We start from the raw sequence: 27,631 nt of genomic DNA on the forward strand, positions 1-27,631 counted from the left end.
CTGCATTTTTTCATGTCTAAAAAGAGCAGCAGCAAACTGGAGAAGTGCTATTTATTTCTTTTTTTCACCCTTTCTTTCGTATAAAGGTTTGTTCAATGAAAATTAATTTACAAATGATGGCACTTTGCTTTTAGGCATATTACAGAGGAAGAGCTGTGCTGTCAGGAAAATGTGTTGGTTTTTTCTTTCTGTAAGACTCTTATTTTCAGCAGGTCATGCAAACCAAGAGGTTTGCAAACCTCCAGGTGCAGATGGGTACCACCAGTTGGGGCTTTGCATGCTTTGCCACGTGCAGGCAGGGTCTGCTGAATCCATCAGCATCTTTGCAGCAGGGGGGAGGAGGGGGGGCAGTTATAAATCCCAAGCAACCTGTGGAAAAACAAATGGAAAACTTCCAAGCAGGCTGGAACACTGATGTGGGCTCAGCAATGGGATGGGTGAAGCACATATTGCACGTTGCAGGATGGGGAAGATGAAGGGTGATGCCCAGCTGATCTCTAATTCCTCTGCTACTGAGGTGGTGGAGTTTGTGCTTTAAGTTTTCTATTCATAATTTATTTTGGTGTGGGGTTTTTTTTGTGTTTTGGTTTGGGTTTTTTTGTGAGTAGGCTGTGAGGCACATGTACACTCTCTCTACTCCAGCTTTGCTCATCCTCTCTGCAACTTACTGCTCTTCTGCACCTTTGTGTTTCTCTGCAGGTGCCTCTGAACACTCCTTGTTTAAGTTCTTAACTGGCTTTTGTTGATGTGAGTAGTTTGATTGCAGATCTCATTGCCAAGTGAACACTTGGGAAAGGCAGGGCACAGGGAACTGAAACCAGAGCTTTTTTATAAAACACTCCATTCTTAAAACCATGTGAAATAGTAGAAATTAGCATCAGCAACCCATGCCCAATTAATCCTTAACTATCAGTTGACTGCAAAAAGACACATGGAAATGGAACATGGAAATGGAACATTTGTTAATTGGCCTTGAGATGATTTGGTATTGTGTGAAATTTGTAATACTCTGGCCTGTACAATAAACCCTCTCATTTCTTGACCCACACAGCCTCATTCTCTTTCCACGTGGTTTTCTGGTGTGAGCATAGAAAGCATCTCCTGGCTTGCTGTCCCTCTGCCAGGGATTTTTCCAACCTGTGCCAGGCTAGAAAATAAACACCCTGAGCCTCTCTTCCTGCTGAATGTTCTTTGACTGCTTCAGAGGTGGTGTGGGCACTTGTGTTCTCTGAAATAGCAATACCAAAGAGTTGGCAAAGGACTTTCAGAGGAGCTTTTCCCCCTCAAGTGGATATTAAGTTTTGTAATTATTCTCTTTACACACCACTGCAGCCCCTGATGCTCTGGTTCTCAGTTGGTGGCAAATGTGTTGGTGTGAGAAGCAGAAGAGGATGGCAGTGCCACAGGGTGAGCAAATTTATGTCAGAGAGGGGAAGGCATTCCTAGAGCTCAGTCAGAGCTTTGCCTGCCCACCCCACTGAGTTCCTTTAACCTGGAGCTTGGAGAAGGCCTTTGAAGTATCTGCAGGTTCTGTTTCTACAGCCAGAAACTTGAGTGATTATAGAAAAAAAAAAAAATCAGTTAACACCATCAGGAATCCTGAATGATACGGAGAGAAACAGAAGAAATCAGAAGTTGCTTAAGGGATGAACTGAACCTCCCAAAGCTTTTCAGGTCCTGTCTAGATTTGGTGGCTTCTATCTGCATGTGTCTGCTCTTCATCTCTCACATCTTCACTCTCAGGACAGACTGGGGCTATTTCTGCTCTCACTGACCACAGGAGCCCTGTGTCAGTTCTGAGCTGGAATCAGCTGCTACCTCAGTGTGTGTCCAGAGCCAACCTCAGCTGCTAGCAGGATGGGCACTGGGTTGCTTTCCCTGAGCCCTTTTCCTTCTTTTAGAGCCCCAGCACAGCCGTGCTGCTTGTCTGTTGTCTGTCAGGTTGTTTCCATTCCTGCTTCCCAGATTCCTCTTCCCTGCAGTGCTGACAAATTTCCTGGATCTAGTTCTCCAAAACTTCTTTCTCCTGGCAGAGATTTTAACTCAGAATTTGCCTTGCAAAGGGGGAGAAGTTAGTGCCCAGACCCACATCACCAGCAGGGCAAATATTTTTTTGCCCTCTTCTTCTGACCTCCAGTGAGACTTCAGTGCTTTTTTAAACCTTGCTGGGTCTGCCTGAAGCCCCAGGACCAACCCTCTCCAAACATCAGTGTGGAACAAGTTTTCTCCATTCCCTCTTCCCAAACACAAGCAGCTGCTCTCCTCATTTCTCCCACAAAGAACATCTGCCATCTGTTAGCAAGAGCCTGAAACCTTAGCTAGCAGTGACCCTGCTGAATGTTTTTAATACCTGGAAAATAACACTGATGCAGCAGCTGCAGTACAGATTAAGGACAAACACTTGCAAAAAAAAAAAAAACACCCAAAGCATCCCTGCATGTGTGGGCACCCAAAGAAATATTTCATCTTTGCAGAAGAGGATGTTTTGAATTAGGTGCTCACATCTCCTTCCCAGCAAGTAAATCCTTCAGTAAATCTTGTAAAGCTGTTCCCAGAGAAAATCTGGAAGGTTTGGCTTGCTTTGGATACATTTTCTGTTTGTTAATCAGTGTATTCCATTGCAGATCCACCCTGGTTAGGGAACAGTAATCCACCCCTCCCAGGACACCAAATTAAAGGAGTCAAGAGGGCACAAGAGGTCTTAAGTTGTGCCAGGGGAGGTTTAGGTTGGACATTAGAAAGAATTTCTTTCTGGAGAGGGTGCTCAGCCATTGGAATGGGCTGCCCAGGGAAGGGGTGGATTCTCCATCCCTGGAGATATTTCAAAAGAGCCTGGATGTGGCACTCAGTGCCATGGGCTGGGAACCACGGGGGGAGTGGATCAAGGGTTGGACTTGATGAGCTCTGAGGTCCCTTCCAACCCAGCCCATTCTAGGATTCTATGATTCTATGATTTCTAGAGGAGGGATAAGAGTTGGTCCTCTATGCAGCTGGTTTCTGGGGTAATTTCTCCAATAAAGGCTGCCATTTCTGGGAGGTGAGCTCCTGCCCTCACTTGATTCAGGGGGAATTTCACTTCCATGTCAGGACTGAAACCCACCACCCCTTTTCTTTTGGCTTTCCACCTGTGTATTTTCTGAGAGGGCAGAATGTCTCTGGCATCAGAAAGCAGAACCTTTAATAACCTTTGGGATTTTATAATCCTTTCCTTCACTTCCTTTTCAATTAATCCCACCTTGTCTTGCTGCCACCTATGAGAATCATAGAATCCTAGAATTGGCTGGGTTGGAAGGGACCTCAGAGCTCATCAAGTCCAACCCTTGCTCCACTCCCCCCGTGGTTCCCAGCCCATGGCACTGAGTGCCACATCCAGGCTCTTTTGAAATATCTCCAGGGATGGAGAATCCACCCCTTCCCTGGGCAGCCCATTCCAATGGCTGAGCACCCTCTCCAGAAAGAAATTCTTTCTAATGTCCAACCTAAACCTCCCCTGGCACAACTTGAGACCTCTTGTGCCCTCTTGTCTTGCTGAGAGTTGCCTGGGATGGTGCTGTGCCCCAAAATCCATAGATGCCATAAGACTGCAGAGTACTTCAAAGATGCTGCTGAGAATGAATGGAACTGTGTAGCAGTTGGCAGAAGTTTTTTATCCCAAGCAGGATTTTTTCCTGGGGCTGAAATTCCAGGATGCACCCAAAACCTCCCAGCTGTTGTGTGCAATAGAGTTGTGTCTGTAGGAAATGAGGGGACTTGGAAAACGTGTCCTGGTTTGTAGGACATGGCAGCTCTGCTCCCTGCACTTGGTGCAGAAAGTGTCCCAGTGCCCTGGTAGGGAAGGTTGGGAATACAGGAAATGCAGTAAATGCAGTTAGGCTCTGATCCTCCTGCCACAGGAGGTGGGGGATTTTTCTCCCAGGGTTTCAGCATCAGCACAATCCACCCAACAAGATGTGGGAACACCTCACCTTGCCACTATCTCTTCCTCTGAGATCAAAGTTACCATCACCCCCCTCTTTCCCTGGGGGAGTTGCAGCAAACTGATGAAATGCTTCCCTGGGAACAAGTCAGGAGAAAACTACAAACAAACCGAGCAAGCAACCAACCAAAAAGTCCAAAGGAAGAAGATCCTGGAAGAAACAAAGCAGGAACACAGTGGTTAATCAGTTGGCTTCAGATCCAATCCATCAGACATCTCCTTTGGTGGATTATTTGCTCTGAGCTCAGCCACCATGCTCAGCTTTGCTCTTCAGCCCTCCCAGAGGCACCCACAGCTGTGTTGTGTTGTGGTAGCTCCATGGGATTGAAAACTGGAGGCCTTAGAAACTGTTCCTGCATCACATGAGGATGAGCAGAGGGCTGGAGCACCTCTCCTGGGAGGACAGGATGAGAGAGCTGGTGTTGTTCAGAAGAGGCTCCAAGGAGAGCCACTAATTGCCTGCCAGTACCTGAAGGGGCTCCAGGAAAGCTGGGGAGGGACTTTTCCCAAGGGCATGGGGTGGTGGGACAAGGGGGAATGGTTTTAAGCTGGAAAAGGGGAGATTTAGGTTAGATACTAGGAAGAAATTCTTGAATCTGAGGGTTCTGAGCCCCTGTGCCAGGTTTCCCAGAGAAGCTGTGGCTGCCCCATCCCTGGCAGGGTCTCAGCCCAGGTTGGATGGGGCTGGGAGCACCCTGGGCTGGGGGAGGTGTCCCTGCCCATGGGGTTGGGACTGGAGGAGCTTTAAGGTCCCTTCCACCCCAAACCATTCTGTGATGATTCTGTGAAGTGAAAGGAGCACAGGACTCATTTTTTTCTGTATGGTGCCTGCTGTGGTGTCAGCAGAGGAGCTGCAGAGGAAGGTGGAGGTGTCCATAGTGTAGAGGGCACGTGGGAAAGGTGCTGTTTGGGAAGATGTGTCTTGTGCTGTGGAACTGGGTGATTATTTACTGATGGGAAGGCTCTGGGTCACGGTTTCATCATCTTCTGCGTGGTCCAGAGTGACATCTAATGGCACAGAACCAGACTGCACCAGGCTGCTGAGAGGTGGACAGAAAGCTCTGGCTGCCAACCATTTATTGTGTGGGAAAGGCAAGGTAAAGGGGGGAAAAGCCAAAGGGAAGGGATCAGAGTCAGGCTGAACACTCCCTGTAGCCACACTTCACCAAACATCACCTGAATGAAGCTGGGAAGTTCAGGTCTCTGGAGGTAGGAAGTAGGTTAGGGAAATATCAGTGTGTTTGAACAGAGAAGGGAGGAAGCTTGGACAATATTTCAGGAAGAAGTCAATCCCAGCTATTCCGAGTTTGATGGGATGTTCATTTTTCATGTACAACTGCTTTGATGAAAAATTCTAATTTTGCACCTTAAATTAATGCTGCCAGGAAAATTCTTCATGTGTTGTGTTCAAGGGTAGGAGGCTGAGACTGAAAATATGGAGTCCCAAATCAAGGGGAATAATAGAAAGAAAAGCTTTGGAATTATTAAAGGTAATTTTGGGGGAAGCAGAAGTTTCCCTTAAAAGGATTATATTTTATTTGCAGTAATGAGGAATGAATTCTCCATTGAGAACAGCTTCAGAATTGCCAGATTGAAAGGAAAAATAGAGCTGTATTACATCTCTCTGCATGTTTGTGTTTGGTGGTGTATAAAATGCAGTTTGCAGTTGGGGTAAAGCACACTTGAAGAGTGTCAATACCTAAAAAAGTGAGAGCACAGGCAGCTTTTAGGAAGTTTTTCCTCTCTGGTGTTAATCTGTGAACTAAATCATTCCTACCTGCAGCCAGGAGGTTGGGTCTGTCCTTCAGAAGGCTGAGAAGCACCTGAGAAACCCAGGGAGAAGGTGCCTTTGGTGCATTTTGCATCTCTTTAGTCATGAGCTGCTGGCAGCATGTTCCTTCTTTAGACTTTCTCTTCCTTTTAGACTGGCAAATCACCAATCAAGCTAATTTATCAAGGAGAATGGGATGAGTTTTTTTACCTTTGAAAAAGGTATTTCTAAAAGGCACACCTAATTTTCAAGGGGTTATTTCCTTTATAGGTTTTTTACATTAGGAAGTTGAGTTACCAGCTACTTTTTTTTTTTTTTTTTTTTTTTTTGGCTAGAGGCCTGGATAGGCTGACTGGAATATTATCATTCAGGTTATAGTGGAGAAGCAGTACTAAAAAAAATGCTTTTTGCTCAACACCAGGTTCAGTTGAGAAACTCACTGCTAGAGGATGCTGTGAAAAATGAAGCTCACACTGAAGATGAAGGAAAACTCATGAAGGATGGGTCTGCTGGTGGCTGCTGGAAAACATCCATCATCCCAGGAACTCGTTTCTCCTGCAGAAAAAAAGGGAGATAATTATTTTTGGTATGTTGAAGTATCAAATATATTCATTCAGACTGGAAAAGGGCTTATCTCAAGGTATAAGTGAGCTGTAGTTTTAGAAGTAAATTAGTTACTGCTATGGCCCTGTCACCTTCACCCAATATCCAATATCTTGGACAATTATTAAGCTGAAAGATCTGGAAATGTAATGATTTTGGGACTCTCAACCTATTGATTGTCCTCAGAAGGGTTTTTCAGCTGAACTCTCCAGCCTCCAGGCAGGGAGCTTTGCTCTCACAAAGCATTTGGTATCCAGCAGCTGGAGGTGACATTTTTAGACACTGGTCCTTTCTTCACCTCTGAGGAAGGTGTTTAATTATATCTTGCTTCACATCCAGGAAGCAGCCTGGGAATGCACAGACTCCTCTGTGGGCTCTCTTTGTGGGGAGACAATGTTATCTTTTCATGGTGTTGGCTTCTGAAAGACCCCTTTCCACCTCAGAGGAAACCCAGTGCATTATTTGGGGATAAAAGTCACTAGAAACAAGCAATGCCTTTTTTTTTTTTTTTTTTTTTTTTGAAGCTGGGGTAATTAAGAGTTGGGAAGTTTAAAAGCAAAAGGAGGTGACTTATTAAAGGACTGGAAATAATTTGGAGGAATCCAGAACAAGCTGTAAACTGGTGGAAATTGATCTCACTGTGATAATAGGGGAAAAAAAAAAAGATATAAAAGAAGTGAGATGGGGTTCTGAGTGATTGTTGCCTCTCAGGAACAACACCATACAATTGAAATAATTGAAATATAGAAATAATATATTATTATTATATTATTATATATTATAGAAATAATCTATATTTCTCCTACTCAGTGCTCTCTGAAATAAAAAATCTGTGTGAGCTGGCTGCTAAGATCTGGGGAAGACAGTAGATGGCACCAAGAATCCAGCCAATCACTCAGGTTTTTGTTCAGGTTGGGGTCAGGCTCTGGAGGGTTTTAGGCAGAGAGAAACAAGGGGAAAAGGATCCTAAAAAGCTTGTGAGATTTTCATTGCTCAAAATCCAGCAAGACTGATGAGTGGGAGGAAAGGGAAGAACTGCAATCTCTCTGGGTGCCACCCGTGGCAGCTTGGAATTGTCTCCAAATGCTCTCTGCTAAAATATTTTGATTTCAGTGTTTGAAAAACATTACACCCCCACCTACACCTTTGGAGCTTTTCCTAATGGGATTATTTTGAGCTGGTGTGGCCCTCAAATTTGAACTTTTCCCACTTCACCTTGAGATGAAAAAAAGCCTTCTGAGCTTTCAAAAATAATCAATAAATTCCCGTGTGGAGCTCCCCCACAGCCAGGCCATAGGAGAGGAATATTTAACTCCTTTGTTTCTGATCTCCCCCAGATTTAGTCCAGGCTTTGAGCTTTGGATGAGCCTGTTTGAGGTGGAGTGGCCTCAACATCTCCATTTGTAGAGGTCTCCCAGCAGTGGGTGGTTGGGAGGGGAGAACACCACAAATGAAGAGGAAGAGAAATAGAATCAGAGAATCACAGGATGGGCTGGGTTGGAAGGGACCTCAGAGCTCATCAAGTCCAACCCTTGATCCACTCCCCCCGTGGTTCCCAGCCCATGGCACTGAGTGCCACATCCAGGCTCTTTTGAAATATCTCCAGGGACCCAGCTCTAGGCAAAAATCCCTCTCCCCAAATGTATCCCAGCAATTTCTCCTCCAGCCTCAGCAGTCACTGAGCATCCTCTGCTGGATGAGGGCTTGGCAGCAGCTGCCAGGGTTGTTGCTCCAGGGCAGGAGGCTCCTGGGGAAGCAGAGGGGAGGAGCAGTTGGACCATGTGCAGGGATTTTCTGGGCTGCAGGAAAGGGCAGGGGTGGGGAGTGGGGGCAATCTGCTGTACCTTGGTGTAAAACATCTCGGGGGGGATGAGGAGGAGAGGAAAAGCTTGGGAAGGTGCTTACTTTAGAAAGCCAAGAGGAGACAGAGCCTGAGGGATAGATAAAAGTGCTTCCAGAAAAGGCACCTGTGCAGAGTGTGGAGTGCTCAGAACTGAGCCAAGGCAGGGAGCAGATGGGAGTGTAGCTGGAAGGAACTGGAAAAACAAGTTGCTTCCAGAGGAAGGTGGGACCTTGGCAGTTATGGAAGTTCTTAGGGAAGGATGACAGGGCATGCCAGGGGTGTTGCTTGCCCACTGAGCAGTGGGGGCACCTTAAAATGAGAGGACCAAGGAGAGACCTGGCATTGTGAAAAGGATTCTCACATCAGAGGGTGGGAGAGACCTCAAAGCTCATCCTGATCCAACCCCTGCATGTGCAGGGACACCTCCCACAGCCCAGGGTGCTCCAAGCCCCATCCCATCTGGACTTGAACAATTCCAGGGATGGGGCAGCCACAACTTCTCTGGGAAACCTGGGACAGGGGCTCAGCACCCTCACACCAAAGAATTTCTTCCTAACATCTTGTGAGTACTTTAAGTGTGTCTGAGCACCAGGAATAAGCTGGGAGAGAGAAAACAAGCATCAAGGATCCTGAATCAGAGTGGTTTGGGTTGGAAGGGACCTTAAAGCTCATCCTGATCCAACCCCTGCATGGGCAGGGACACCTCCCCCAGCCCAGGGTGCTCCAAGCCCCATCCAGTGCCCTGGACTGAAGAGGAGGAAGGAGAGGGGCTTGAAGAAGCAGGTGCCTGCCTGGCACATTGATACTGGAGCTGCTGGAAGCACTCAGAGTTTGCTTGATGAAACAAATTTTATTTGAAAACCAACAACACTTCCATTGGGAACATTTCCTAATAATGGACTGGCTTCAAACAGACTTCCAGTAAAATGCAGGTAGTTTGTTTCTAGCCAGCTTGGAGGCCAACTCAGGGTTCTGCAGTTTATGGCTGTTGGACAGCCCTGCTATCCAGATGTTTCCAGAGCTTCTTTGTCAGATCCATAATACTCCCTTGCTTGATTCCAGCCTCATTTACACCAAGTGATGGAGGTCTCTGGAAAGCCACTCCAACCAGTGCTCACCCAACCTGGTGCATCCACCTACAACCTGTGCTGTGCAGAGACAAGAGCCAAAATCATGACAAGAGCATCACACCTGGGGTGATCATCATGACAGGAGAATCATACCTGAGGTGATCATCATGATAAGAGAATCATACCTGAGGTGATCAACATGCTAAGAGCATCATACCTGGGGTGATCATCATGATAAGAGCATCATACCTGAGGTGATCATCACGACAAGAGTATCACACCTGGGGTGATCATCATGACAGGAGCATCATACCCGAGGTAATCATCATGACAGGAGCATCATACCTGAGGTGATCATCATGACAGGAGCATCATACCTGAGGTGATCATCACGACAAGAGCATCACACCTGGGGTGATCATCATGACAGGAGCATCATACCTGAGGTGATCATCATGATAAGAGCATCATACCTGAGGTGATCATCATGCTAAGAGAATCATACCTGAGGTGATCAACATGCTAAGAGCATCACACCTGAGGTGATCATCATGCTAAGAAAATCATACCTGAGGTAATCATCATGCTAAGAAAATCATACCTGAGGTGATCATCATGATAAGAGCATCACACCTGAGGTGATCATCATGCTAAGAAAATCATACCTGAGGTGATCATCATGTTAAGAGCATCACACCTGGGGTGATCAGTCCCACCTTTGGTCAGGGAGCACCCAGCTCCATGGACTGAGGTTGGCACCTTGCTCAGTGTTTGCACCATCCAAGGACTGGAGGTGTTTTCTTGCCAGCACCCCAAACCACACCAGTCTGTTGCAGGTCCTCAAAACTGTCCACATTTGATTAATGTTATTTTTGTAAAGACACAAGATGATTTTTTTTTTTTACTGACTTGCTGGGAAGCCCCTTTTTATCACTGCTTGCACAGCCACAGGGGGCCAAAAAAGAGCCAACAAAAAGTTGATTGAGGTTTGCTGAGCAAGGTTGTAACTGCCCCTGATAATCTGTCCCCAGAGAAGCTGATGTTCTCCTTCCAAAAATGTTTTTTTTCACCCAGCTCTGATAAGCAGCCAGAAATTTTTAAAGCTCTTAAAACCTTTGAAGTCAGGAATGATGATGTGTTATTAGCAGAATCTCCTAAATCTGGTGGCTATGTCCTTTTGCTCAGCCTCCTGTGAGAGCATTATAAAATGATCAGGAGGTATTTGAAGTGAAATGGAAGGGAAAGGAGTGGAATGGAAAATGAAATTAAGTCGAATACAAAAGAAATCTTTGCTGCTAAGTGAATGCTAAGAAGAAGTATGCTCAATGAACTTGTGTGTGTTTCAAGAATGTGTTTTCTTTAACTCATAAATAAGGAAATACGAAGGAAAAAGTATGGAACAAAAAAATGTGACATAAAACTGGAAGAAAAATTAATTATAAAACCACAGAGAAAGCCAGGGGGGCAATCAGACATCAGTTTTTCTTTCTTGACTGAAGCAAATAAAAAAAGCTTTGTTAGTATAATGCTGAGATTATGAATTTGTTCACCTGCAGGTGTTAAGAAAGGACCAGGCAAAGCAAGTAGTCAAGTAATCCAAAGCAGCCCTCATTACACAACATTTGCACAAGTGGGGAAGATTTCAGAGTCCATAAAATGGGAACATTCACTTTTCTCTGATTTTTTTTTTTTTCCAGGACTTTTCCACCCCATGTCTTTGGGCCTTTCAAAAATACTTGTGAGGTGCTGCCTCTAATAACCTCAGCTGTCAGCAGGAGAAGGGCTGTGCTTTGGCATGATAACCAAGTGTCTCCCAAAAGGAGTGATAAATGAGGGAACTCAGAGCAGTTGGGTCAGGGGCTTTCCCACTGCCCTCTGGAGAGGAAATGTTGGATGTGTGGTGATTCTAAAGAAAATCTGACTGCTGAGGAGCAGGGTGCACATCTGAACATCAGAACAACAGCCTGCAGGTATTTGGCTGGGGTCTGCATGTGAAGCTGGGAAAAAAAAAAAGAACCTGGTTTTGAATTCCAGGCTTAAATAAAATCAGAGCTCTGAGATGGGGAGAGGGAGTCAGGGGTTGATGCAACTGGAACAGGCAGTGGTAGAGCTCTGAGAGGCATTTTCTGTGTGACAGCTTGGACTGGAATTGCCAGGAGAGACCACAGGGCATAGAGCCAGGGAACTGCCAGGGACCTCCTGAGATCATCCAGCTCTTCCATCTATGAGCTTGGTGCTGTGGAAAACTCTCTTATGGTGTCCATTTTTGGTTTGATTATCATAGAATCAGAATAATTTGGGTGGGGAGGGACCTCTCCAGGTCACCCAATCCAACCCCTGCAGTATCAGGGACACCCTCATTAGATCAGGGTGCTCAGCATCAAACCTCACCTTGAACATCTCCAGGGATGAGGCCTCAACCCCCTCCCTGGGCAGCCTGGGCCATTTGGAGATGCTGAGTCCCAAAACATTTCCTCTGAGCTTGCTTTATGCAAGGCTTCCCCAGAGAGGGCAAGAACAGAAACAGCTCAGAAGGCAGAAAGGCAGAAACAGAGGCAGAAGCAGCAGATACATAATAAAATGTCATGTTAGCCAGAGCTCTGTGTCATGGTGCAGAGAGAAATTCAGAAGAATGAGATGAGAGATACTAAAATAGAAATGATAATGCAAAAATTGGTAACTTTAATGTATGGCATTGCCTTCAAAGACATTCTGCATCAGCTGGCTTATCTTTGGGAAAGTCTCAGAGCCATTTTCTCTTCCATTGCAGAGAATCACCACTGGTAAGGATGAAAAATTCACCCTCCCTGTGTGCTTGGTGCAGTGTGGAAAGGTCACAGATAGGAAGTTCAGCCTCACAGTCTTCAGTACAGAGGAGAGCAGAAAGATCTGGCCTCTCAGAATACAGGATTCATCTCCTGTGTTAGCCAAAATCTGCTTTTTTTTTTTTTTTTTTTAATGGAGTGGTTTAGTTTGGAAGAGATCATAAAGATCATCTACTCCAGCCTCTCAGCAATGCCTCTCAACTTTTCTTTTGGGTATCAGCTGATGAGAACTTTTGTGAGGAAAGGAAGTTTGAAATGCCCAGAGGAGTCATGATAATATTTCCTCTCTATCTTTGCAAACAAATTCACTGATGCCACGTCACCAGTTTTATTCCAGATTGTCCCAGTGTTCCAAACTGGGTCTCCTGAACGAAATATACTTCCATTACATGTGGAATAATCCTGCAGTGCTTCATGCCCTGAGACTACCTTAACAAGAAGACAGTGTCCATCTTCTGATATTTCAAGCAGGCTTTGTGTGTGGCAGCTCTGGTGATGATCTGATCTGGGACATCTCTGGTTTTGGTGATATTTTTCTGAAGCCAGATGGACAAAGTCCTGGCCAGCCTGCTCTGGGTGACTGCTGTGAGTGATGGATTTGGACCTCATGATCTCTGAGGACCTTCTCCAACCTCAGCCAGGTTCTGCTTCTGTGCTCCTGAGTGGGCAAAGTGCCTGAACAAAATCTCTGTTAAGAGACTCTTGAGGACCAAGTATGTGGCAGGAGATATTTTTTTAGTTCTGCTGGGACTGCAGCTCTGCCCAAGACGAGCAGGAGACAGGACTCAGCTCTTCAGCTCCTGGCTGCTGCCCTGCTCTGTAGTGATTTCTGCAAAGAACGAGGCCAAATTTCTGCTCCCTTCCCCAGCCCAGTGCTGTAGAACTGCACAAGGAAGGCAACAGTGCTCTGGTGGCAGCTGCCATCCTGATAAGTTTGTATCATTTATATAATAAGGAACAATAATATTTCCTGCAGAGGGAAAAATGTGATGTTGTCTCACTCTTTTGAGCATGCAGGGGAAAATGCAACTGGGATAAAACTCCTTTAGATGACACCAGGGCAATCAGAGCTTTGACTAAGGCAAGGCTTGAGTCATGACTTCAAGTACTTAAGTCCTAATCATCACAGCCATCAAAAGGAGGGAAGAAACTATTTTCCCAACCATTTTTTTCCCCTTACTTAAAAGTGGCAGGATCGTTTTCACTCAAATTCTCATAAAAATATAGCCTTTAGCAACAAGTCACATTCTTAACCTGAAAGGCTTTGGGATGATTGACAGAATCGATGTGATTCATTCTTCAAAACAAATGATCTGAAACTGTATTCACAGACCCTAAAAGTCCATCCATCTAGAGAATGTTAAACCCCTCTATTTTAAGCATAATTGTCAGCTAAGCAAACAGAACTCTGAAATAAAAGGCTGAAAACTGATCCTTTCATCAACTGGAACACGAGAACGAGCTTAACTCTGGACTTTAAACACACATTGCACAGCAGAGCCCAGAGTGAGGCTCAAGCCATACTTGAGATCAGATGTTTTATTTATCCATTATAGGGTGAATTGATTGTTATTTATAATCTGATACTGATTTTGGGACTCCTGTGATGTGAGGCTAAGTTAAAATCATATTCCCTTAGGGAATATGGGGCCCTAATGTCCCATTAGAGTGGACCAAAGTTTCATTTGGCTGTGTGTGTTAGGTAGAGGGGTGGTCACCAGAACATAAAACAATAATTCCTTAAAATACTTCCCTCATCTCCAACAATTTTGAACTTGATAATCTTGAAGCTCTTTTCCAACCAAGGCAATTCTGTGATTCTCTAAATATGTGACCTAAGGACATCTTGAATCTGGGAGAACTTGGATTTAACAGCCCTCTCTCTGAGAACTCCTCTTCCAGGAGGTTGCTTCTTATCTTTCAGTGCCCTGCAGCAGGATTTGGCTTGGATACTTTGTTTTGATACTTTTAGGCTGAACCTAGAGCTATGGCCTCTCCTGCTTCCAGCAGGGCAGTTCTGTATGTAGGGAACACTTGGCAGGAGACAGTTCCAGTACAAATCATCACCTCACCACTTAAAACACTTGGGAATGGACCATTGCTTACAGAACATTTTTAATTTATTTTTGGGATTAAAGTACTGCTGATACATTTACCCCATCCTTAGGCAGCAGACCTGCCAGCACATTGCCCTGCCAAGCAGCAACATTTTATCACCCAAGTGGTGATAGAAGTGTTCACCAGTTCATAGAATGGGTTGGGTTGGAAGGGGCCTTCAAGCTCATCCAGGTCCAACCCCTGCATGGGCAGGGACACCTCCCACAGCCCAGGTTGCTCCAAGCCCCATCCAACCTGACCTTAAAAACTTCCAGGGATGGATGGGGCTTCCACCACCTCTCTGGGCAACCTGTGCCAGGGTCTCACCACCCTCACACCAAAGAATTTCCTCCTAATATCAGATCTAAATCTCCCCTCTTCAAGTTTTAAACCATTTCCCCTTGTCCTCTCACTACACACCCATACAAAAAGCCCTACTCCAGTTTTCTTGTGGGCCCCTTCAGATACTGGGAAGCTGCTAAGATGTTCCAATTGATCTTACTTTTTAGGGAAAGGCAGACATCTGGAAAAGAAAAAGCTTGATTTTTCTTAGAGCCCCTTGATCTGCTCCCTTTATCAGTGTGAACACTGCCCCTCAGTGGCACTGCAGTGGGTGTCCAGTCCCTCAGCCCTGAAACCTCTCTTCAGGGTGCTGCCAACTTTTAGATACCACTCCTGCCTCTGGGCCCTCTGCCTTGATCTGCACACCCAGGCCAAAGCTCTGCTGCTGCCCAAGCCACCTGCAATCCACCATCACAGCCAGTCTTGCATTCTGTTTGCCAAATCTGGGTAATCTAAATCTCCTCCCTTTAGATTATTTGAAAAATAACCCCATATTCTCCCAGGATTAGGCAGGCGTCTTCTCATATTCCCTTCTAGTCAAAGCATGAAGCTTAATCTGAGCACAGATCCTATGAGGAGAGGCTGAGGGAGCTGGGGGTGTTGAGGCTGGAGAAGAGGAGGCTCAGGGGAGACCTCATCACTCTCTCCAACTCCCTGAAAGGAGGTTGGAGCCAGGGGGGGGGTCAGGCAGATATCAGTAGGATAAGAGGGCACAGACTAAAGAATTTTTTCCTAATATCCAACCTAAACCTCCCCTGGCAGAGCTTCAGCTCTGCCAGGGGAGGTTTAGGTTGGATATTAGGAAAGGATTCTTTGCAGAGAGGGTGCTCAGCCATTGGAATGGGCTGCCCAGGGAAGGGGTGGATTCTCCATCCCTGGAGATATTTCAAAAGAGCCTGGGTGTGGCACTCAGTGCCATGGGCTGGGAACCACGGGGGGAGTGGATCAAGGGTTGGACTTGATGATCCTAGAGGTCCTTTCCAATCCAAATGATTCTGGGATTCTGTGAATGGCTGAGGATGGAAAGGACCTTAGACTTGGTCTTCTCCAAGCAGGGACACCTCTCATCCAGGCTGAGGTTGGAAGGGAGCTCAGAGCTCATCCCCTCCATGCCCAGGGACACCTCTCATCCAGCCCAGGTTGCTCCAAGCCTCATCCAACCTGACCTTGAACACCTCCAGGGAGGGGACAGCCACAGCTTCTCTGAGCAATCTGTTCCAGAGTCTCAGCACCCTCCTGCTGAAGAACTTCTTCCTAACATCCCATCTAAACCTCTTCTCCTGCAGTTTCAATCCATTTCCCCTTGTCCTGTCACTGGGCACTCTTAGAAAAAGTCCCTCTCCCTTTTTCTCAGTAGAGACAGGGAAGAGAGGCCCAGGTTTTAATATTCAAGTCTTTGGCAAGAGGATGGGTGACAAGGAAAAGTCAAATAGTTCCCAAAAAAAAAAAAAAAAAAAAATCATCAAGGGTTGGACTTGATGAGCTCTGAGGTCCCTTCCAACCCAGCCCATTCTAGGATTCTATGAATTGCTCTTAATTATTTCATACCCAATGCCCACAGGCCAGAGGCCGTGTTAACAAGGATGAAACCAGAACAAACCCCTCCAGGTGCAGGTTGGGTTCCAGCTGTCCCAGGAGTCATCACTGCAAACAAATCAATTCCTCTGTGTTTCACCTGCACCCTGTTCAGCTCTCAGGGAGCTCCACGTTCCATGGCCCAGCTGCAGCTCCTTCAGGATCTGTTTCTGCAAAGGGTGAGGAGGCAGCAAACACACCTGGACACAAATAACCCATAAATAAGTCATTTGTACGTGGTCACACTTCAACAGGGACTTCTGGAAAGCAAAAGGAAAGAGAGAGGAATGGGGAAGTTTAAAGCAGCTTTAGGTGAGGGGGTGGAGAAGTTGCTGCCTGCTGCTGACAGAGGGGATCCTAAAGACCTCAGCTTTATCTCAGGCTCTCTGCCCTGCACCCCTGAAAGCTTTGGAGCCCTCTGAAGCTGGAGGAGATGATGTTATCCCAAAAAGTGCTCCTAAATCAGGTATGTTGGTTTTGTTGCACAGAGGAGGCTGCTGTAACAATGCTAACAATCAGAGCAGCTTTATCATGAGCAGTAACAACAGGAACAACCAAATATGCATTTATGGGCTTGCATTTCAAACTATGAAATATTTATTTCAGGTGTTTGTTTGTTTGTTTGTGGGTTTCTTTGGTTTTTTTTTTTTTTGGGGGGGGTGTTTTTTGGTTTGGTTTGGTGTTTTTTTTTGAGCTGAATGAGGAAGAGAAGTGACATTTGTTTGCAAATTAAAAAAAAAGAAGCACCTCAAACCTACACCACAAACTTTGGCATACAACTAATTTCTTTCCATGTGTAATACTGTATGGTGTAGACTTTTCTCTCCCCTTCTTACCACTCACATGTAATATTTCCATCCTACAAAAATAGAAATCTTATTTTTGTCTAAAGAAACCACAGACTCCCCAGGCCCTGGGGCTGAAAAGGGACACACGTACCTGGATACTGGACACATCCAGAGTTATCAGCACTAAATGAATAAACATTTTGGAAGGGCATCTGGTTTTCCAGACTGTGAAATGCTATCCTTCATTTTTCTAATTGCTTAATGCAGCCTATCCCACAGCCAAAATATCATTCCAGTGTAAGTGTGTGTGTAGGAAATCAGTGTAATAAAAACCAGGGCAAGGCCTCGGGGAGAGGAATGTGATCACTATTTTACAGAAAACCTCCCTCCTTCATCCTGTATTTCCTCATTCTGATAGTACTTGGGTTTGGGAAAAAGGAGATTTTTTTTTTTTTTTTTTTTTTTTGCATCTCTTTTTTTTGCAGCACTTTTCTTCCCCAGCTTCCTTGCTCTCTGTGTATGTCACCTTAACTGGAGATCATTCTACTCTTTTCCAAGTCAGCAGCTACTAAAGAGCTGTGCTATTCAGTTTAAACTTTATCTGCCTTAAGCATTCTTATTCTAGGGTTTCAAGCAAAATCCATTTATAACCCTAAACCTTAAGGATGCCACTGATTCCCAGAGGAATAGGGTGACCCAACCAGCTAGGCTTGGTGGCCTCACACCTTCCTGGAGGGATTCAAGGATCCCAAGTCACCAGACAGCTGCTGGTAACAAGAGAGACTAAGTGTGGGAACAGCCCTGGCACTGATCAGGAGTGCAAAATTCACTCATTTGGCACTCTATGCTATCAGGAGGCTTTTTGTTGTCTTCTGAGGCTGACTTTGAAATCCTGGCAGTTGCAGCTGTTATAAAATTGCTATTAAAAATGGTAACATAGGACACAGGGTGAGATAGATCTGAAACTGGACCAGTCCCAGCTGTCTGTCTGCTCTTACTTTCCTGAGGGATTCTTCCAACAAATGGATTGAGGAAGAGTCATGGTGTCCCCTTGGTTCAGGTGACACCTGCACACAGGGAGTCTCTATATTGATACAGGCTGAGGAGATGAAGGGAAAAGCAAAAGATTCCCATGGCCTGAAAAAATCAATGTAATTTTTTTTTTTTTTTTTTTTTTTTTTTTTTTTTGAGGAACTATTTGACTTTTCCTTGTCACCCATCCTCTTGCCAAAGACTTGAATACTAAAACCTGGGCCTCTCCTCCCTGTCTCTACTGAGAAAAAGGGAGAGGGACTTTTTCTAAGAGTGCCCAGTGACAGGCAAGGGGAAATGGTTTGAAACTGCAGGAGAAGAGGTTTAGATGGGATGTTAGGAAGAAGTTCTTCAGGAGGAGGGTGCTGAGACTCTGGAACAGATTGCCCAGAGAAGCTGTGGCTGTCCCCTCCCTGGAGGTGTTCAAGGCCAGGTTGGATGAGGCTTGGAGCATCCTGGACTGGATGAGAGGTGTCCCTGCTTGGAGAAGACCAAGTCTAAGGTCCTTTCCATCCTCAGCCATTCACAGAATCCCAGAATCATTTGGGTTGGAAAGGACCTCTAGGATCATCAAGTCCAACCCTTGATCCACTCCCCCCGTGGTTCCCAGCCCATGGCACTGAGTGCCACATCCAGGCTCTTTTGAAATATCTCCAGGGATGGAGAATCCACCCCTTCCCTGGGCAGCCCATTCCAATGCCTGAGCACCCTCTCCAGAAAGAAATTCTTTCTAATGTCCAACCTAAACCTCCCCTGGCACAACTTGAGACCTCTTGTGCCCTCTTGTCTTGCTGAGAGTTGCCTGGGAAAAGAGCCCAACCCCCCCCTGGCTCCAACCTCCTTTCAGGGAGTTGTAGAGAGTGATGAGGTCTCCCCTGAGCCTCCTCTTCTCCAGCCTCAACACCCCCAGCTCCCTCAGCCCTTCCTCACAGGACTTGTGCTGGATCCCTTCCCAGCCTCCTTGCTCTTCTCTGGACCTGCTCCAGCACCTCAATCTCCTTCCTGAGCTGAGGGGCCCAGAACTGGACACAGGACTCAAGCTGTGGCCTCCCCAGGGCTGAGCACAGGGGCAGAATCCCTTCCCTGGACCTGCTGGCCACGCTGTTCCTGAGCCAGCCCAGGATGCCATTGGCCTTCTTGGCCACCTGGGCACACTGCTGGCTCATGGTCACCTTCCTGGCAATCCAGACTCCCAGGTCCCTCTCTGTCTGGCTGCTCTCAGCCACTCTGTGCCCAGCCTGGAGCTCCCCATGGGGTTGTTGTGTTGAACCTCATCCCACTGGAACCAGCCCAGCTCTCCAGTCTGTGATCTGATCCATTCTGTGATACTGAGGTCAGTGCTGTCAGCAGCTCTGAAGTGCATTGTAAGTGCTAATTATTGTCACTGAGGTTAATTATTACCAGCTCAGTAATGACTGATCAGTTGAGCAGTGATTGAGCCCATTATGGGTAGAACACAGGTGAATGAGTTGTTCAAGTGTAGCCAGCAGCAAAGCCAGAACTTTGTTCTGGAGCCTGAACCATGGCCAAGGAGTGGATGTGTCCAGGTGCCAACCTGGGCAGCTGGGGGGAGGGACCAGCTGGCCACTGTCAGGGGATGGTCTCCATAGCTTAGTGATATAAGAATAAAATAAAATAAAATTAAAAAGAACAGTATTGGAAAGAGTAGAACTGCTGTGAGGAATGTGAGCATGTCATTGAAACCCAGCCTGCCATTCACGTCACTCTATTTTGATGTATTTTGGTTATAAACTGGGTTGTAATGACAACCCAGTAATTTTTTTTTTTTTTTTGGCATGCTATTTAGAAGTGAGAATTTTTCCTAGAGTGTGGGGCATTTTCTTTGTGCTCTTGTTTGTTCAGCTTCTATTGATTTCCACATGCTCAAGTGGCTAAAGGTCTCTTGAGCTGCATGTTTCCTTCAGGAGGAGCTGTGTGTTATTGCTGTCAGGGTGATAAAAAAACCCCAAGCCAGCTCCCTTTTCAAAGGTCACCTGGAGCTCCCTTTCTGCCAAGCCTTTCCCCCCCTGTGTGCCAGAGCCTGAGCCTGAGGGAGAAAAAGAAAAAAAAAAAAAATGGAGAGACCCAGGGAAAAATTTACTGGTGTGATGGGTGATAGGTTGGCTGCTGCTTGAAAAATAGATCAGGACAAGCTGCTTTTTTTCTTAAAAGGGGATTCTCTGCCCTGTTACTTGATGCAGTCCTGAGGGATTCCAAGCCACGGAGTCCCTGGAAGCCAGGAGTGACGATGTCATTTTGGCAGGATACCCCAAATCTGGTGAATTTAGTTTGCTTTCTTGGTGAGTGGAATCACCTGATGGGTAATAAGTAGGTTTGTATTAAATGATGGAGTATACTCTGGAGTATGTAATGTTATATTAAGTAATAGCATTTAGAATTTTCACAGAGTTTTAGAGGGTTAGGTTGGACATTAGAAAGAATTTCTTTCTGGAGAGGGTGCTCAGCCATTGGAATGGGCTGCCCAGGGAAGGGGTGGATTCTCCATCCCTGGAGATATTTCAAAAGAGCCTGGATGTGGCACTCAGTACCATGGGCTGGGAACCACGGGGGGAGTGGAGCAAGGGTTGGACTTGATGAGCTCTGAGGTCCCTTCCAACCCAGCCAATTCCATGAAAGGTTTAAAGGGTGCAGATGCACCTCTCTCCCCCGGAGCTCAGGTGCCAGGTTGTTAAATTTCATATTCTAGTAATCTGGCTCCCCCAGGAGCTGGCTGGAAGGCTCCTCCTTCAGGTAGAGGGCTCTGGAGGCAAGAGGAAAAAAAATTCTCATTTCATGATGCACTTATTCCTTAGTATTGGCAAATGGGAAGATATTTTCATTTGCAACTCAGAGTAAACATGTTATTCAGGAATCTGAATAACAAAGCTGGCAAGGAATATATATAGATGATGCCTCCAGGTTTTGAGTAAAATAGTACAGGTAAAGAAAATACTTCCTATAAATTGTTGTATTTTGATGGTTCTGTGTCTTGGAAGACCAGAAAAATAACTGAAAATGATTCTTTGTAGGTAACTAAGTAATCTTTTGGGTCTTACAGATGTGCTTTTGATTTTACTCATATTTAACAAAGTCTGTGTGTGGGTTTACCAAGTGTCTGACATTTATTTATGAAGAGACAAGGCTGTGGTGCATGGCAGGGTGGAGCTCTCTCTGGGTTTGGTACCTGGGTGGTGAATGAGCCCCAGGCTGTGTTCAAGGGCATGGAAGAAAGAAATGAATACTGAAAGGCCTTTTATTTCATGTTTGTTGTGATGAGCTGTGGAGATAGCTACCTCTCTCCTTATCTTCTGAAAAGCATGTGTCAGAATACCAATAACAATTTAGTCTCCACTCCTGTGTGGTTTTCAAAGGAGTCAACAAAATGCAGGGTTAATCAGTGACTTGTACCTTGATTCCTCAGTGAACACCCCCTTGGATTAACTCTGCTGCACAGAGTTCTTCTGCACTGGGGGAAGACAGCTTGGAGCTTTGGGTGTGAAAAGAATTCCCCAGGGATACAAACATGAGCAGAAATAGAGAAAGAGCCATTGAAACAGTGGATAAGGCTCTTGCACAGGGGGAAACGATGCCCCCAGCAGACATGCTTTTTTCCTACAGAGGTGTTCTATACCCTGCTACACTTAGCAGCCCAGAAACTCTGGAAGCTCTGAAATCCTTTGAAGCCAGGAGTGATGATGTGATTCTAGCAGGCTATCCTAAAACAGGTGAGTGGGGTTTTTTGGTGTTTTGTTTTGTTTTGTTTTCTGGAGACCACAATGCTGCAGTCCAGAAGCTTGTGCCATTGTCTACCACAGCAGTAATAACTGAGAATAACTGATGGTGACATGAGACTGCAGAGGATGATGAATTTAAGTTGTGTGGCATCTCTGGAAGTCAGTTAATCACAGAATCCTAGAACTGGCTGGGTTGGAAGGGACCTCAGAGCTCATCAAGTCCAACCCTTGATCCACTCCCGCTGCAGTTCCCAGCCCATGGCACTGAGTGCCACATCCAGGCTCTTTTGAAATATCTCCAGGGATGGAGAATCCACCCCTTCCCTGGGCAGCCCATTCCAATGGCTGAGCACCCTCTCCAGAAAGAAATTCTTTCTAATGTCCAACCTAAACCTCCCCTGGCACAACTTGAGACCTCTTGTGCCCTCTTGTCTTGCTGAGAGTTGCCTGGGAAAAGAGCCCAACCCCCCCGCTGGCTCCAACCTCCTTTCAGGGAGTTGGAGAGAGTGATGAGGTCTCCCCTGAGCCTCCTCTTCTCCAGCCTCAACACCCCCAGCTCCCTCAGCCTCTCCTCATAGGATCTGTGCTCGAGTCCACAACCTCCTGCTCAAAAATGGGGGAGGGCCTGGCCTTCAAATTAAGGTTTGATTGATCCCTTGATATTCTGAGCACTCTTGCTAGTACAGGAAAGATGTTAACTGAGACTTGGCTCTCCAGGCCCAGTCCCTCACACACCAGTTTTTCCAGGTTGCAGAGGCCAAGAACAAGCTAAGCCTGCTGCAAAGATGGTGACAGGACCTTGTCAGTCTGCTGCTTTGGTTGTTATGTCAGCCTGGCTGAGAGGATGCCCTGAAAAAGTGGAGTTGAATGGATGTGCTGCTGATGTCACTGTCCTTTCAGGAACCAACTGGCTTGACCAAATGCTGAGGGAGTTGGAATCAGCAGATGCCAGGTATACAGAAGAAGAAATGAAAGAGAGAATGGATGCTGAAAAGAAGCTGGAGTTATCTGTACGTCTGGAATTTGGAGATCCTGGGATGTACGAGGTGGGCAGAGACTGCAAATATTGGTACTGCTCTTCTTGCTGAGCTCAGAGCTCCCAGAGAGCCTGGAATCAAAGAATCATAGAAAGTGAGGGGTTGGAAGGGACCTCAAAAGGACCATCTAGTCTAAGCCCCCTGCCAGAGCAGGGCCACCTCCAGCAGGTGACACAGGGACACATCCAGGTGGGCTCTGAATGTCTCCAGGGAAGGAGACTCATGTTCAGGCTGCAGCCCTGACATGAACACCCAGAACATGGCACTGTCCTCAGTGTCCCAACACAAGGGCCTTGGGCACAGAGTGTGCTGGGAAGCCCCAGGGGGTGGCACAGCTGGCCCTGGTGGGTTTGGTCAGTAAGAGTTTGCTTTCTCTGGGGTGTCCTGTGCTCAGGCACAGCTCCTGTGGTGTGGGGCTCTGAGGCAGTGGCTGGCAGGAGCCTACAGCACCACTGCATCCCAGGGGATAAAATCCTATTCTTACTACTCACAATTCCGGAAAAGGCACATGTCACTGAATTAGCTACTTCTCTCCTGTCACGTTTCTTCCCACTTGCTTGAAAGAGGATGAAGAGACTGCCTTCCAGGAGAATCATAGTAACCCATCTGCCACCTCATCTCCTGCCCCCGTCCTTTTTCCAAAGCAAGGCTAAGGTAAGTCTTCTCTTTCCATCACACTGCAAAGACTTTTCCACCTCAATTACCTTCCCTCTGACTGTGAGGTGTGTTGAAAGAGGCAAGAGTTGTGTGTGCTGAGGCAGGGAACAAACATCTCCCAGCAGCAGCTTTGCTGACTCAAGAGGTTCCTATCAGTGAGGTTGTTGCTGGGTGTCACTGCCCCTTCAGATCCCCTTCAGAAAGATGCTTCAAGGTTTGTGTCAGAAAACTGAGCAAGTCAAGCAGTTGTTTGCTTTCAAATTGCCTCCCAGAGGACAGCATCTGTGGAAAGCCCACCACAGGCTGGGGATAGGATGGTCTTTAATGGGAATTTCTGCAGAGAGAAGCAAGGGTACCCACCCACCCCGTGAGCTCATTTCCCTGGGCATCACTCTAAAGTTTTTTGATTCCAGTTTGAAGCTCACATCAGCAGCAGGTAGCCTGGCCTACCAAAATTCTGATTTCTTGCTCAGGAAAAGGAATTAGACCAGCACTGGATGGGCTGGTGGGTGTTACTGGGCAAGGAACTTGGCAGATGACACCAAGTTGGGCCAGGGGGATGATCTGCTTGAGGGGAGGAAGGCTCTGCAGAGGGATCTGGAGAGGCTGGATCACTGGGCTGAGGTTCTGCACTTGGGTCACAACAACTCCATGCAGCACAACAGGCTTGGGGAAGAGTGGCTGGAAAGCTGCCCAGTGGAATATGAAGTGGCCAAGAAGACCAGCAGCATCCTGGCTTGTACCAGGAATAGCGTGGCCCACAGGACTAGGGAGGTGACTGTCACCCTGCACTTGTCACTGGTGGGGCAGCATCTCAAGTCCTGTGTTCAGTTCTGGGCCTCTCACTACGAGAAGGACATTGAGGGGCTGAGAGAAGGGCAACCAAGCTGGGCAAGGGGCTGGAGCAAAACTCTTACGAGAAGCAACTGAGGGAACTGGGGTTGTTCAGTCTGGAGAAAGGAGAGCTGAGGGGAGACCTTATTGCCCTCTACAGTTACCTGAAAGGAGGTTGTGGTGAGGTGGGGGCTGACCTCCTTTTGCCAGGTAACAAGTGACAGGGTGAGAGGGAAGGGTCTCAAGTTGCAGCAAGTGAGGTTTAGATTAGGCATTAGGAAATATATCTTTACCTAAAGTGTTATCAAGGACAGGCTGCCCAGGGAAGTGGTTAAGTCACCATCCCGGGAAGTATTTAAAAGATGTGCAGACTTAAGGGTGTGGTTTAGTGGTGGACTTGGCAGCCTGAGGTTAACGGTTGGATTCCACCATCTGAAAGGTCTTTTCCATCCTCTGTGATTCCATGTGATGTGTTGAGAAGGTGGCATTTTGGTCAGTCCCCTAACCAGAACCAAATTATGTGTTTTCTTCCCCTAGATCCTTGTGCTGGTTCGGAACCCCAAAGACACAGCTGTGTCCTATTACCACTTCTACAACAAGATGCCCCTGCTGCCCTCCTTCTCCTCCTGGGATGAATACTTTGCAGCCTTCATGAATGGGAAATGTACTTTCCCCTGCATCCCCTCTGGCATTCCCCCTTCCCTGAGGGGCACACGCAGGACCCTGAGCATGGGAATCCTCCTCCACCATACCTTACCAGGCCAGGCAGATGTGCCCATGTTGTGGCAGAAATGGGGGGAGTACCAGAGAATCAGAGCTTCTCCTCCACCCCATTCAGAACAGAGAGAGAAATGAGAAAGCATTGCCCTGGTTTTTTTTTTTGGGGGGGGGGGTTTGGGTATTTTTTTCCCAAAATGGAGCTTGTGCTTCAGTGCAACCTGGTGGTCAGAGCTGGGTGACCTCAGCCAAATTATCAGACATGTTGAGGTGGTGACCACTTCACCATCCTGGTGCCACCTCTGTGGGCTGTCTGCTCTGATTGCTCTGAGCTGGTAAATGGACAGTTTTGGGAAATTCCCTACACAGCTGTGTCTTCTTTGTTGACAGTAACCTGGGGATCCTACTTTGACCACACAGTGGAATGGAACAAACACAGTGACCATGAGAACATCATGCTGATCAGCTACGAGGAACTCCAAGAGGTCTGGCATCTCACCCAGCTCTTCCTTGATGAGTGCACTCTGCGCCCCTCCTGATATGTGTGGATGTGGGGTTGAGGAGACTCTTGGGGCAAGCCTGTCCCCCCCTTTTGGAGTGTGTGCCCCTCTGAGCTACCCTTGTGTTGGGGGAGGCCTGTGGGGGTTAGGAGGAGGACTGACTGCCTGCTCATGTGTCACTGGTGGGGCAGCATCTCAAGTCCTGTGTTCAGTTCTGGGCCTCTCACTACAAGAAGGACATTGAGGGGCTGAGAGAAGGGCAACCAAGCTGGGCAAGGGGCCGGAGGAAAACTCAGATGAGAAGCATCTGAGGGAACTGGGGTTGTTCAGTCTGGAGAAAGGAAAGCTGAGGGGAGACCTTATTGCCCTTTATGTTTTTTTGGGGGGAGAAGAAAAAGCCTTGAGGCTGTGGCCACCACGTGTGGCTTCCTTTTCTTTTAGACCCCTTCGGGTTCATTGGTGACACTGTGGGAGTCAGCCTCGTCTGCTGTGGCTGATTCCATCCCACAGTGTCCTTTGGTTTCACTTCTGTCATCTGTTCCTTTGGCCAGGACCAGGTATTGGGAATGAAAAAGATTGCTGCCTTCTTTGGATTCTCTCTCTCCGAAGAAGATTTTTCCAGAATTGCTAAGAAGACCAGTTTCCAAGCTATGAAAGAGAAGTCCCACGAAACCCATGGAAAGTTTGGGGACATCCTCTTTCGGAAAGGTAAATCACTGCAAAATTCCCTGTAAATTCACTCTACCTTCTGAGCCACAGCTCCAGAAGGAGTTCTGAGTAAACTTCCACACTTAGGAACTCACTGGGCTGGCTGGGAAGGACAAGTGTGGATGAGTTGTCTCCTGTGGCGTGCTGTACAACAAGCTGCTGCTGCTGACAGGATTTGGGGGCTGTTTGTGAGAAATGTGCCAGAGTGCCAGGCTTAAGGTCCTCAATCATTGCTCCCATGTTGCTTTATTACCCTGATGCAGCCCGGGTGAGTTAGGAAGTGAGGTGTGGAGGTGGGGGCCAACACTGCTGTAGGTTATGCCAACAATTATGCACCTAATTTGCTTGGGCTGGATTGTTAATTTTACCTTTTGTGGGGGGTTTTGGTGTGGCTGTTGCCCGGGCTCAGGTAATGAGGCTGATCCTGAATCCAGGCTGCACATCTCACTTCATGAGAGTCTCCTCTGGGAGGAGGTGTGCTAATGGGACAAGAGTCTCTTGAACCTCAGGAGAATGTGTTGCTCATTGCTCTGCTGGCCTCAGGCATCTTCTTTCCTCAGTGAGAACTGAGGAATACTTTCTATATGGTTCCCCTGAATTGATGGGTTGCCTCAGAGATGGTTCCTCAATAGACCTGGGGCCAGGGTCAGAGTCTGACAGCCCAGTTGCTCCCCATGGCATCAAGAATCTTTTTGGTTTCTGATTGCCAGGGGCATGGGTTGGCATAAAGCAGATCCTTCCCACCTCCTGTGGGCAATGATTCTGTCACATTGCTGCCCAAGAATTATTCTCTCAGGAGCTGCTGACTTCTGGTTTTGGTACTACTTGTACACAGGGGTTGTTGGGAGCTGGAGAGAATTGTTCTCAAAAGCTCAGAATGAAGAAATGGACCGAAAATTTGAAGAATGCCTTGGAGGAACAAAGCTGGCAGCAATGATGAAATATGATGTGTACTGCAAGGCCTGAAATTAAACAGATGAGCAGCAAATTGTGCTCCAAAGGTGGACAGTCCCCAAGTTCCTCCCCATGAGAAAAGAGGAAAACCCCTCAGACATCTACCCGGTGCCTCCAAGCATTCAGGTAGTAATTCTTCAGCATGTGCTGTGCTTTATGCAGCAGAATAAAATGTGTGTGTGCCTCAGGTGAATGCCTTTCATCCCTCTGGGACTGCACCTCCTACAAGAAGGGCTGGAAGGAGGATCTGGGGAACTACAGAACTGTCATAGAATCCTAGAATTGGCTGGGTTGGAAGGGACCTCAGAGCTCATCAAGTCCAACCCTTGCTCCACTCCCCCCGTGGTTCCCAGCCCATGGCACTGAGTGCCACATCCAGGCTCTTTTGAAACATCTCCAGGGATGGAGAATCCACCCCTTCCCTGGGCAGCCCATTCCAATGGCTGAGCACCCTCTCCGTAAAGAAATTCTTTCTAATGTCCAACCTAACTCTCCCCTGGCACAACTTGAGACCTCTTGTGCCCTCTTGTCCTGTCAGCTTGCCCTCAGTGCCTGGAAAAATTATGGA

The 27,631-nt window shown here is 46.9% G+C and overlaps 1 protein-coding gene across 1 annotated transcript; it reads left to right on the plus strand.

Moving 5' to 3' along the window:
- The first annotated feature begins 21,356 nt into the window (after positions 1-21,356).
- On the plus strand, positions 21,357-27,250 carry LOC139793925 (sulfotransferase 6B1-like). Its single transcript, XM_071738882.1, has 7 exons — positions 21,357-21,647; positions 22,557-22,702; positions 23,258-23,347; positions 24,722-24,848; positions 25,292-25,386; positions 25,953-26,109; positions 26,945-27,250. The coding sequence occupies exons 1-7, from the start codon at positions 21,446-21,448 to the stop codon at positions 27,073-27,075; spliced, it is 948 nt and encodes a 315-aa protein (XP_071594983.1). The 5' UTR covers positions 21,357-21,445; the 3' UTR covers positions 27,076-27,250.
- Positions 27,251-27,631: the final 381 nt, after the last annotated feature.

This window comes from Heliangelus exortis, chromosome 3, assembly GCF_036169615.1.
Source record: "Heliangelus exortis chromosome 3, bHelExo1.hap1, whole genome shotgun sequence".
In the NCBI taxonomy this organism is placed as follows: Eukaryota; Metazoa; Chordata; class Aves; order Apodiformes; family Trochilidae; genus Heliangelus; species Heliangelus exortis.

Excerpts from the sequence above, each read along its gene's own strand:
- LOC139793925 (XM_071738882.1), top strand. The coding sequence starts at position 21,446 with ATGAGCAGAAATAGAGAAAGAGCCATTGAAACAGTGGATAAGGCTCTT. Across the intron at positions 22,703-23,257 it reads GAGATCCTGGGATGTACGAG|AGGATGAAGAGACTGCCTTC; the intron begins GTGGGCAGAGAC and ends CTTGCTTGAAAG. Across the intron at positions 24,849-25,291 it reads AGCCTTCATGAATGGGAAAT|TAACCTGGGGATCCTACTTT; the intron begins GTACTTTCCCCT and ends CTTTGTTGACAG.